The following is a 13,447-nucleotide window of genomic DNA, read 5'->3' as shown; positions in this document are numbered from 1 at the left end:
CTATTGCTGGTCCAGCTGATGAGCTGTTTTCTATCCAAATCGATTGATAGCAGCTGTTTCATGCCATTAACTCCCTACGTTCGTCATGCACTGCTGGCATGGATAAACTTCCATATTTCATCGTTAAAGTGCCTCTGTCCATATATTCTTGATCCTCTGCTCTACCTGTTCAATTTCATCATCTCTCAATTTCTCTTGCCCCACTACCAAAAGTTCAAATAGCAAAAAAAATATATATTATTTTTTGCTATTTGAGTGGCCATGAAATTCATCTGCCATGCTGTCTTATGTCTGATAATTGCGTGTGTTCTATGGTTGATTTGTCTGTTTCTGGACGAAAAACCCTAGTTTCTGGGGGAAAAACCTTGCTGTCTACACCTGAGACCAACTCAGCCATGGAGTGAAAAAAAGCCCATTAAAGTTCCTCGCGTCATCGATGGGATTCGAACCCGGACCTTTTCCACTCGGTGTGGGGAGGACGGTGATGATATCACTGTGCTACGCGTGCAGACTTCAAATACAAAACCAGCTGAAGCACTATACACCGATAACCACTGCATCAATGCTGCTAAAGCTGCTGGGAAAGGCCCTTCTACTGCAAATAGCACGCCATCTCTTCCACAGCCACAAAAGCAACTCCATTATGTTCTCTCCAACAGATCAACTGTTATCAACCTTCTGGCAGTCCAAACGGTAATACTAAATGCATTTGCATACAGAGCTGAAATGGTGGTTGCTTATGCCGATTTCGAGGCTGCTTTTGATAGCCTAAATATTACAGCCCTTCTAAATCTGCTAAAGAATTTTTGCTTTTCTGTATTCACTCCTGCATAGCGCACCTCACTTATCGCAACACCTCCTATACCTTATAAATCTATACAGGGTGCTGCAAGGTGGCGTCTTATTGGGGCTACTATTTACCACTCTCCTTATTCCGTATGTGTGTAACAGACATGATGTAATCATCAACGCCGATGATATAAAGCTCTTAATGAAAATACCGCCATCAGCAGACAGAGGAGTGATCACAATTGAAATCGGCAACAAACTCATAGCTCTCTCAAACTATCTTAATCACTTCAGTCTGAAACTGAACCCTGAAAAATTCATATTTATGGTTTTCTTTCTGAAGCAGTCTCCACACTCATACGACTATCACTGGAGGACAGTTATTCCAAGTGTAACTAGACACAAAGACCTTGGTGTAACTTTAGACCCAAAGGTTAGGTTCAACAGTCACATCGAATCTGTTCTGTGCAATATAATAGAATAGAATAGAATCTTTAATTGCAGCAATGATAGACATACAAGTCCCGTCACGGCATGGTGGTGCCAGGGGTTTACAAAAAAACACAAAAACAAAGTATAATTGAACGATTCAACAAGTGGAAATAGAGAAATACAAAACGAATTTTTCAAAAAAAGTAATCTCTTTGGGAAGTCGAGCCTACAGCCCAAAGACTGATGTTACTGAGACAAGCATTCATGCTAGTCACACCAACATTGATTTCTTGCATGCAAAAAAAAAAAAAAAAAAATAAGCCGAATGTGCTGGATTACCTGTCAGCATCTTCATATAACAGATAAAGAAAGATATCTGCTAACCATTGTCTACTGTTTTGTATGCTGCCAAAAATAAGGGCCGCTGCTGCACCTTCTCTTATGAAATCCCTCCTCGCCAATGAATACTGGACATTAAATTGGGCAATCCACAAACATTGCCCACCTTCCCAACAGAGGACCAACAGCATGGCCACTCAACTTTAAATTCCATGGCTGCCTCAAGTAATCTGCATGAGAACTGTGACCACTGTGAAAATGCTAGTTGCAAAATCAACAACTTCTGGCCTTGACTTTTGGGACATGTGCCATCATCCAGGGCTCCCACTCACAAATTTTAAAAAAACTTAGATTGCAACTTAAATAAACCCAAAAAAACCTAGTTTTCATCATATAGTATAGCAACACAAATAAGATAAAACTTACCATGCAAAAATATCTTTTATTTAATTGTAATCAGAATTTTCATCCCATTCAGTTCCCTCCACATTTATTTTTTGAAGTTCTTTCATTTTTTTTCAAACATTCTTCGTATCTTTTATGACAAGTTCTTTGTACGACTTCTTTTACCAATTCTGATTTAGGTTTCCATGTATAGCAATTTTGATTACATCTATTTATCACCTGTTTTGCCATTAGTCGATTTTTCACAGTTTCTGGTTTAAGGGAGTTTGTGGCTTTTGTTTTTATATGGTTTACTTGGGAGAAGATTCTTTTTACTCTTGCCGAAGAGTGAGGTAAAATAGCTAGACTGGTCATAAAGTAAGATAAAATCTCATATTTAGAATTATTAAATCCGTATTTTACATTACGTATCAGATACCATAACTCAGGGATGGTTTTGTAAGAGAAATCTAAATCTTGATTTAAACGAAATGATCTCCATTCATCATCTAGAAGATCTAGTTTGTCTTCAGAAACAAGGTGAGGGAACTGCATTGCTCAATGGAAAATGGAGGATGGCGAATTGGCACGATCATGAATCACTGCTGGGTCAAGAACATTGAGACTGGCGATAATTCCATCATCATTTAGAGGAAATCTTTTTCTGATTTCCATACAAAGTTCAACAAGAAATTTTAAGCAATCATTTTTAAACCTGCTTTCACTGTCACCAAGTGGTGTTGAATTTAATAAGGCCATACAACAGCCTCCCAAATATATTTTATTCAGAGGCTTATGATTTATTGTATTGCTTGGATCAATTTCAACCAGCTTGCACGAAGTAATGACTCCTTCTTTTATGAAAAAACTAAGAATATTTTTATACTCAATTGAAACCATTGAATGAAGTAAGTGCAATCTGAAATGCTCAGTTTGAAATTCAATATTCAGGCAGTTTATTTTCTCCAGTACATATCCTAAAAACAACAACATATGCTTAGTTCCTTTGGTGATCATAGTATTGTAAATATTTCCTGCACCATCGATTTTGTCAATTTTTGATTGAGACTGAAAATAAAGAACTAACGCATCCCACTGCTCAATAATAATTTTTATTACATTGCCATGGGATAACCAACGTGTTTGTGCTAATTTGGGGATTTTATGCTTAGCAGTATCTACAACATCATGAATCATTTTGAACTCGTTTAATCTTTTACTACTACGGGAAAAATAACAAGAGATATCTTTTATAAATATTTCTAGATATGATGGCAGTACCTTGACTGAATGACTAGCACATAATGCAAAATAATGGCAAACACATGCCATTATAAATACTGATGGTACATACTTTTTTAGCAATGACTGGAACCCACTCTTAGTACCCATCATAGTGGCACAATTATCACTTCCAGAGCCAACGAGATTACTTATTTGAATGTTTTTTTCTATGAAAAGATCTTTTACAGCTTGATAAAGCCCTTCTGAAGTACCATTTTCGACACAAACAGTGTCTAGTAACACATCTACAACATCAAGTTTTTGAATATCAAAATATCTAACAAACAACAGCTAAAACTTGCGATAAAGATAAATCTGTACTTTCATCTATTATCATTGAAAACTTGTTGTTTCTGCATATGTTAGAAATGTATATATTTTCATGATAGGCTATGCCATCTTGTATAAGATAAGAGACTTTAGTCGCCTTCATCTGAACTTGTTTTGCAATATTGCTATCATGAAATGCTTTCTTACATGCTTCTATAAGGTGAACACATTGCGCAAATGGAATATTATGCTCAGAAATGAGTGCAGCAATTGTTAACTCTGCCTTTGCTACTTCTTCATTCTCCGTAGGTTTACGTTTTGTGAAGAACGTGTCTAACGTTGAACTTGTCTTAGCAATATCTGCACTTTTTTTTTTTTTTTAACTGTATTTTTATGCACTAGTAACATCGATTTATTGGCATTCTTTAATTTCATTTCACAACAAATACAGTAAGACGCACCTTTTTCATTACTGTCTTCTTTCAACCAATCTTTAATTCCGGATCTTCTAACCATTCATTTCTAAAATTTTGAGTATACCACCGTTTACTCATCTTTCTCTGTGGGGAACAAGTTTCAGACATTGTGGGCAATTTGTGGGTATGGCTAATTAGCAATTATCTTATTTAAAATGTTCTATAAAATAAAAAATAAATCACTAATCCATTAACATAAAATAGAAATAGTCACTACAATTTAAATTTATTATATCACTGTATGTAGTACACGCATAAATGTAAAAATCACACCAAATAATGCAATAATACCACAAACGATCACGAAAGACTGTGCAGTAAAGACCGCCTTCCGCCTGCTCAATAGGCTGTGCATACATGTTAGTAACACGAACATGTATGCTTACATGTATGAACATGTAAGCGTAATTTCATAGTGTAGAACCCTGCGAAAACTTTGAAATCCTTTTACATTTGTAGTATTTTGTACAAGCACTTGAGATATTACAAATTATGATCAGTATTGTTAGAATATAAAATTAAGAAAATTGTAAACTGTTATTAAATGTATTAAATTTTATTGTATTTACAAGAAATAAAAATAAATTTTGACTTAAAATTAAAAATTACCGAAAAAACCCAGATAATGAGATATTTTTGTGAAAAAAACCTATCAACCCAGATGACAATCAAAAAACCCAGATCTGGGTGGAAAAACCCAGGAGTGGGAGCCCTGCCATCATCTACTCTTAGAGCTACTCCTCTTCTTCAGCTACAAAAGACCAGGCTGAAGATCTGCAACCGCTTTCTACGTGGTGAAGTACTTCCCATAATATAAGCCCTGGAAACGATCGGAATAGACTTCCAGAAGTTTGCATTAGATCGCAGTGACAGGTGTTTGCTGGCCAAACTGGTTCTGCTGTTGTATGGCCCCTGATGTCTAGTTTCCAAATGATGTCCCCACCTGCCATATGATTTGCTGAACAGTACCTCATGCAAACTGGTGAACTCTTCCACACGAACATGCGAAACTGCATAAGACCAACTTACTGCATGCCTGAGACACATCAGATCAGTGAAGCATACATGTGTTTTGTAAATATTTTGTTCAAATGTACATTTGTGTATACCTTTGTGTCCTGTTCATCTCAGGACTTGTATATACTTCCAGCTATACAGGGTGATTCACTACCAGTGCGACAAATTTGCAGGAGGTGTAGGGGGCACAAAGACGAATCAGAATCATATAGCATTGCAGGGTCCGAAATGCCTTCGTCATGCGGTAGAGGACGTTGAACGGGAGGTCGCGTGAACAGCGATCCCGCTGGAAGTCAGCATTTGCGAACCGGTTCCCGAGGCAGTAGGATGGACAAGTATTCAAACATTGAACAGGCCGACATGCACCTCGCCTGGTACAAGCGCAAAGCGGGGGCGCCGCTTTGCGCTTGTACCAGGAACGTTTCCCGCACAGGCGTGCTCCTCATCATACGATTTTCGTACGTGTGCACAGATAACGTGAGGCTGGTTGTTTCACGAGATGTACAATGAATCGAGAGCGAACGGCCAGGATGCCAGACAATGAGAAGAATGTCCTACGTCTTGCAGAAGGCAATCCGAGTAAGAGTACTCGAGCGATAGGCCAACGATTGGGTATTTCCCAATCCACTGTATGGAGGATGCTGTCAACAAACCAAATGAGTTCTTACCATCTGCAACGCGTCCAATCATTGGAGCCTTCGGATTATCCGCTCCGGAGGACTTTTGCTACTTGGTTTCTTCAACAGAAACGGTTCGCAAATGCTGACTTCCAGCGGGATCGCTGTTCACGCGACCTCCCGTTCAACGTCCTCTACCGCATGACGAAGGCATTTCGGAGCCTGCAATGCTATGTGATTCCGATTCGTCTTTGTGCCCCCTACACCTCCTGCAAGTTTGTTGCACTGGTAGTGAATCACCCTGTATATATGGATTCTTATTTAAATTATAACATGTTTTAATGTTACATATCATTCTCATCAATTTGTTATACACGTTTTTATGTTATCCCTTAACCTTTGTCAAGCCCTCTTGGCTGTATCTGGCACATACTGTATCTGTGCTGTGTATGGCCAATATATATTATGTGGATACACAACAGTGCAATAAATTTTCTTCTCTGGAGAAATTAGTATCCAAAATAGGAAATTCTGTAATATTTTCAGATACACGAGCATCATGTATCTGGATATGTTACAAAATTTCCTTATGCTCCAGCTGCAGCTGCAGGATGATAATGATGGTGGCTTGATTTTTTTTGAACAAGACGAAGCTCTGCCACATTACCACAAAGTTGGTGTGTACCTGAACAGTGCTTCCTGGGAAGTGGATTGGAACAGGACGACCGCTTTTGTGATGCCCACGATCCTCCTCACCTAACTCCTTTAGATTTTATTCTTTGGAGATTTGTGAAAGAGCATGTTTATGCCCGTTATGGAACTTAATTCATTTGTGAAGCAATCGGCCGATTTTAAAATACCGAATTTAAAATCCGGTGTGTTATACCGAATGGTTGGAATTTGATTATAGGTTGAAAAATTGAAGAGTAATTAAAGTAGCTCATATCGAACACGTCTAATTAAAACTTTAGAAAAGCCTTTATCATCTGGATGTGGTGTCAGATTTGTATCATGTAACTTATTCACAGAACAAGGTTTTAATGTTCTCGTTTATACTCTGGCACAACCACCAAGTCAGTGGAGCTTACAATAAATCAATCAACGCAAATTTTAATCGTATTTAGTAGTCACGGGTTTGAACCCCAGTCCACTCAAAGTGTGTGCACTACTGCACTCGCGCTCCTGACCACTCAGGAGCGCGAGTGCAGTAGCGCTCCTGACCACTCAGCTACGTCAGGCTTGGAGGTTTGAGGCTACAGAACTATTCTTCAAACCCTTTTTAATTCTGAGGCCTACATATCACTATAAAAGCCACAACGTATTCGGTAAGTATAGTGTTGAGTTGTTCTGGCTGTTTAACCACAGGCTCTCTGCTGGAACCCCAAGTTGCTGGTCACTACCACATTGAGGCAGGCCAGGTAGTAAAGGGGGCTATGAACTTTGGCTGAACCTGAGCTTTATGTCGGGTCCAAAAAAAAAAAGTGACATTAAAAGAGATAGTTGGAGATGGGAGTTAAAGTGGGTAAGAAACTCTTCACCCTTCCCTACCTCCAGTTCAGTGAGGTAGGGAAGGGTGAAGAGTTTGAGATATCCTTGGGTTGGGAAGCCCACTGATACCAAGGGACAGAAAGGAAGATTGCAGGGCTATGGGGCATTTTAAAGATGAGTGCCATTTTGGCATGGGACATATGGAGATGTGGTCGAGAGACCGCTGAAACCCTAGCAAACTGTGGAGATGAAACTAGATTCTTGGTTCACCCCTGCAAAAAAGTTGGCATGTTAGGGATCTCGTAGTCTTTAAACAAGCAAATTCTGCCATTCACTACACGAAAAATGCAGTTATACTTGTTTGCCTGACCCTGAATGCAGTGGCTTGAAGGCTTTCATGTTAGCACAGCCCTGACTTCAGTTTATTCGAAATCTTTTCTTTTCTAATGAACAGTATTCCAGTGAAGGATTAAAAAAAATTTCTGCTGAAGTTTGCTCACCATTTAAAAAAGTGTGATCAAATTAGCATTAGCATTAGTAGAGGCATTTGATGCAAGAAAGCAAGCTTATGCAGCATCAGCCAAAAAAAAAAAAAAAAAAAAACCCACTTCCACTTCACCCCTCTGTTCGTTCAAAATACCTGTCCAGCTGAGCCTTAAACTTATTTAGGCTATCAACCTCCACCACAAGGGATGGCAGTCTGTTCCACCAACCAACCACCCGCTGGCTAAAGGCAAATTTCCGCACGTCTATCCTACATCTGTCTTTCCTCAATTTGAATTTATGCCCTCTCAGGTGATTTTTCTGAGCTAGAGGAAGAATCCCATCAGCATTGAGCATGCTTAAACCATTCAAGGCTTTATACACCTCTATCAGATCACCTCGCTGGTGCCTAGTCTCCAGACACTGTAATTTGCAAAACTTAAGCCTTTCTTCGTAAGAGCACCCCTTTGTTCCATTCACTAATCTTGTTGCCCTTCTCTGTACTCGTTCCAGCAGCTCTACATCCTTCTTGAAATGAGGCCTCCAGACCTGTATACAGTACTCTAGGTGTGGCCTGACCATTGCCTTATACAATGGAATAATCACCTCCTTATCCCTGCTGGAAAAATTCCTGTATATCATTGACAATACTCCATGAGCTACTCTTGCAGCCCATCTGCACTGCCCAGAGAACTTCATATCTGCCTGCACAATCACCCCCAAGTCCCTTTCATTCTTTACCACTGTCAGTGTAGTACCACAGAGTTGATACGTTGCTCTGGGGTTGCTTTTTCCCATGTGTAGTACTTTACATTTGTCAATGTTAAACTTCATTTGCCACCTCTCAGCCCATCTGCTCAACCTTTCCAGATCCTGTTGCAGCAGCATAGTGTCAGTAGTGTCCTTGACAACCCTGCCAACCTTTGTATCATCTGCAAACTTGGACATTAAGCTTGATATACCATCATCAATATCATTTATAAATACAGAAAACAATAATGGACCCAACACTGAGCCCTGAGCGACTCCACTAATAACATTAGTCCACGATGAGCAGTGTCCATTGTTACCACTCTCTGTCTTCTCCCCCTCAACCACCCCTTTATCCATAGCAGCAATTTGCCTCCAATGTCACACTGCTCCAATTTGTGTAGCAGTCTTCCATGTGCAACAGTATCAAAAGCCTTTCTAAGATCCAAGTATATAATATCAAAGTTATTCCCTGCATCCAGTTCTTTTGTGACTGCATCATAGTATCCAATCAAGTTGGTCAGGCAAGACTTCCCCTTAACAAAACCATGCTGTGTCTGAGCTATAACTGAAGTCTTGTCTAAATGATCCTGCAGTGCTTCTTTAACCAGTGCCTCCATTAATTTTCCTGGAACAGAAGTTAAGCTCACAGGTCTATAATTACTTGTGTCAGCCTTTGATCCTCCTTTGTGAATTGGGGTCACATTTGCACATTTCCAGTCTATGGGTACCTCCCCTGAGTCCAAGGAAGCTCTCATAATTATGGCTAAGGGTTTGCTTACTTCCTTTGCTGCCTCCTTTAATATAACTGGATAGATCCCATCCACCCCGGGTGCCTTTCTTGTGTTTATCTTCAACAGTTTCTCCTCCACTTTACTCCCAGTTATTTCAAGATTCTGTAGCTTACTGCTAGAGTTGAATACACCTCTGGCATTCCCCTTGCTGAATAACTCCTCATGTGTGAATGTCGATGCAAAATATTCATTTAGTTTGTTAGCTACCTGAGCAGGATCATCAACAGTTGACCCATCAATATCAAGTGGACCAATCTGATTCATCCCCTTCCTTCTAGAGTTTACATAAGTAAAGAACTCTTTGCTGTTTTTCTTTGCATCCCTTGCCAAGGATTTCTCGTAATCTGCCTTCGCCTGCCTAACCTCCTTTGTAACTTGGTTGCATATCAACTTGTATCTATCATAGGCTTCTGTGTCATGTGTTAATTTGTAAGTATCCCATGCATTTTTCTTCTCTGCCATATGCCTCATTAGTTCATCTGACATCCATTTTGGCCTAAACCTTGAACAATATTTCTTAGTTGGTATGTAAAGCCTAGTAGCTTCCAAGATAAGTTCTTTGAATGCTTCCCATTTTGAATTTGCTCTTGGTAACATCATCAGTTGGTCCCACTGTATAGAATTTAAATACTGTCTCAGTCCATCGTAGTCGCCTTTACGGAAGCAATAACCCTTCCCTTTACCCCTAATGGTAGTTACCTCTTTGAGTAAATCCCACTTCAGCACACTGTGATCACTGCCACCTAGTGGTTCATTTATCTGCAGATTCTTAATGCATGAAGAATCACTGCTGATAATCAAATCAAGAGTATTACTCCCTCTAGTTGCCTCCCGAACATGCTGATGTAGAAAACAATCATCCAATAAATCCACAAAAGCCCTGCTAGTGTGTGAGTAACCAGCCCCCAAATTCCAGTCAATATCTGGGAAATTAAAATCTCCCATTATAAGACTCTCTGATTTACTGGCCCACTCTATTTCCCTGTACAGTTCCTTATTATACTCATCAGAGTCATTAGGCCTATAGCACACTCCTACTCTCAATTTTGATCTCCCAATGCTTATGTCACACCAAACTGACTCAACACTGCACTGTCCAGCGATGTCGACTGGCTTCACTTCCTTGGTTTTTATGTGTTTCTTAATTAATAGCATAACCCCTCCCCCCTTCCTATCCTGTCTATCCTTTCTGTAGACGTTGTACTCCCCAAATTGCATTTCTGCATCCCTTATATCTGTGTGACACCACGTCTCTGATATCCCAACAATATCTGCCTTTGATGTTTTGAGCAATACCTCAAATTCATCAAATTTATTTACTAAACTCCTAGCATTGGTGTACACGCAAGTATACCTGCACCTGTTTCTATTCTTAGCTACCCTAACACAACCCATGTGTTTACTTGTACCGCAATGGCTCCCAGCAGTCTCTGAAATACCATGCATCTTGTTTTTCAGGCTTCTGCTCATTCTAATAGCAGTGCAAGAATCTCTTTCACCTCTGCCAGTGGCTACTGTCAATCTATTGGTCTTTGTCTCCCCCCAAGCTAGCAGTTTTCCGACCCACCTAACACTGCCTCGATAGCATCAGCAAATATTCTTGCACCCTTTCTATTTAAGTGTATCCCATCCCTGTAGAAGCAATCTCTCCTGTTAACAAGTAGTCCAGGCTGAAAAAAATTCTACCCCTTGAGCCTTGCACAATCTTTCCAGGGCCAAATTGATCGACAAGGCTCTCATCATATACTCCCTCCTATCATGTCTGGGCAGAATTGCAGACACTTTCAAATTCTACCCTAATTCACGGCTTTTTTTCAACAGTGACCTGTACTTGTTAAGTAATTCTGCCGGTCTCCTACTCTTAATATCGTTAGTGCCAACGTGTACAACTATATCACCTTTTGTGCCCTTAAAAGATATTTAAAGGATGACAGTGTGCGTGTGTGTTAAGTGGCAAAGCAACAAAGCCAGTCTATACTGTGCATGTAAGAGCATATTTTGTTCCGTCAGTTTGCCTGTTTTGCTGGATGAAAATCCGTTTTGGGAAATGCAAGGTGTGGCTATTAAATGAGATTGTACAGGCAGCCACTACGAACCAAATGTCACCTGTGAAACAAAGGCGCAGCAGTTAACCTTGAATCTTTCCATAGTTGCCTGCCAAGTCACATTCCAACATTGGAGTAAGACAGGTTTTCATTACCTTATGTTTTTGCAATTTTCCGAAAATATTACAAACAAATCAACCTCATTTTTTAAACAAAACTAAGTTGTTACATCAAGTTTATGGCGAAGATACTATGTCAAGAGTTTGCATATCTCAATGGCATAAAAGATTTTTAGATGGAAGAGAGAATGCGCAAAACAATGAATGACCAGGCTGTCCTGTTTCGATGAAACTGTGAACCGGGTAAGGACACTGATTAGAAGTAACTGTTGTTTAAGCATTAGAATGATTGCATCAGAATTCAACAAAGAAACAGACAAATTTTAACTGAAAATTTAGCCATGAGAAAAGTGTGTACTAAGATGGTGCTGAAATTTTTGAAAGATCAAAGAATAAGATGTTCTGAAAAAATTGAAGAAGATTCAGATTTTCGGAGTACTGTAATTACTTGCGATGAAAGTTAGCTGTTCAAGTACAACCCGGAAACCAAAAGACAGTCAGTGCAATCCTACAAACCAAAATAGCAAGAATGTCAAAATCAAAAATGAAAACCATGTGCGTCTTGCTTTCTTTGATATTAAAGAAATTATTATGGTTGAATACGTCCCACCAAATCAGACTGTCAATCAAACATACTACATTGAAGCTCTGACAAGGTTGCATGAAAAAATTCGAAGTAAGGGACCTGAATTGTGGAAGTATGGTTGGATGCTTGATCAAGACAAGGGCACATGTGCTGTTCACCAGCTTCTAGCCAAAAAAAAAAAAAAAAAAAAACAAATCCGTGTGTGAACACACACACACAGGGATTGTTTTTCTCTTGCCTTTCTGAAAAACGTACTGAAGGGAACCCATTTTGAGTCCATTGGAAACATTCAGAAAATATGACTATAGTGTTAAAAGGACTTACAGAGATGACTTGCAGAAATGTTTCTGTGCTTTGAAGGAATGTATAGAACAGTGTGTACAAGTCCAATGCAGTTATTTTGAAGGGGTTTGCTTGTAAGGTACCAAAAACTGTATTTCATTATATTTTATTATAACAGTCCTGTTGTTTACTGGCCACAATTCATAAAAACTGACTGGCTCAAGCACTGTGTGAAGAATGCTGATAAAAGTTCCTTTTCATGGAGACTGGGTTCAAGATTTCAATCCAGATTCAAACTTACCCCATTTTCATACTTAGAAGTCTTGAAACTGTCACTATATTTGATTCATTAAGCCTGCCAGCTGTATCAGGGTTTCTGTTATGTATTATTTTATTTTATTTCTTCAACTTCTTTACGCATGAGTAATGCCAATGTGGAAGTAATGCTTTTTTTGAACATACACTTGATAGAACAGCAAAATTACTTGAATGAAAGTCTATACTGGAAGCGATTCTGCAAGTAGAAACTGTTTTACAAATTGACTTTTATGAAAATTTTATAACAGCAGCAAAGTTACAAAATTCAAAGAAAGTTAGTTTATTATAAAAATTTTACAAATCGACTTTCCTTTGATTGCAAAATTTTTTTATCAATCGACTGCAGGATGGAAGCCTCCTCAACAATTCATGTTGAGGGAATTGGACCGTAATCGGCCACACTGGTTCAGTGCAGGTTGGCAAATAGACCATATTTAGCAGTCAGGAGCTTGAACCCCAGTCTACTCAAAGAGAATGTGCTACTGCAATCCTTCTCTTGACCACTTGGCTACGGAGGCCTGTGTTCCTGTAGTGTTTTCTTATATTTTCAGTCTCGGCAACTTTTCTTCTAAACAGCTACTCACTCTGTACAAATCTCAAACCAAGGAATATTGTTCTCACATCTAGGGTGATGCCCTGAAATCTATCACAACTTAAAACTCTCTCAGGCCTCTAACTCCATTCAAAAGAAGGCAGCTAAGTTAATTAATGACCTGTCTCTTCACTCTGTATCTCATACATTTTCTGTTTCTGCTACATGCCTATCAATACTTCTTTGGCACTGTTTCTTCTGAACTGATTTGTATAGTTCCCACCTCTCCCTTCAGGTCCAAACATGTGCCGCAACCAGTCAGCATCCACATACTGTTAAATGGCAAGCTTGCAGCACCACTTTTCTTCTTCCTCAGTTATTCCTCCAACCATGTTTTCTGGGACAAACTTTCATATGTAGTTCCTGAAAATTGCAGTCTATA

General features: G+C 39.3%; 1 protein-coding gene across 1 annotated transcript in view; it reads right to left on the bottom strand.

The window, feature by feature from the left end:
• Positions 1-12,461, bottom strand: part of LOC150081607 (uncharacterized) — a 36,617-nt gene extending 24,156 nt beyond the window's left edge. The window contains exon 1 of the mRNA XM_090380261.1: positions 12,457-12,461. Within this exon, the coding sequence (XP_090236387.1) occupies positions 12,457-12,461 (5 nt within the window). The remainder of the gene's footprint in view (positions 1-12,456) is intronic.
• Between the last annotated feature and the right edge of the window lie 986 nt (positions 12,462-13,447).

The sequence above is a fragment of the Mastigoproctus giganteus genome, chromosome 8, assembly GCF_048544385.1.
Source record: "Mastigoproctus giganteus isolate SK-2022 chromosome 8, ASM4854438v1, whole genome shotgun sequence".
Lineage (NCBI taxonomy): Eukaryota > Metazoa > Arthropoda > Arachnida > Uropygi > Thelyphonidae > Mastigoproctus > Mastigoproctus giganteus.
Note: the sequence above shows the minus strand (reverse complement) of the source record. Positions and strands in the feature narration are given on the sequence as shown.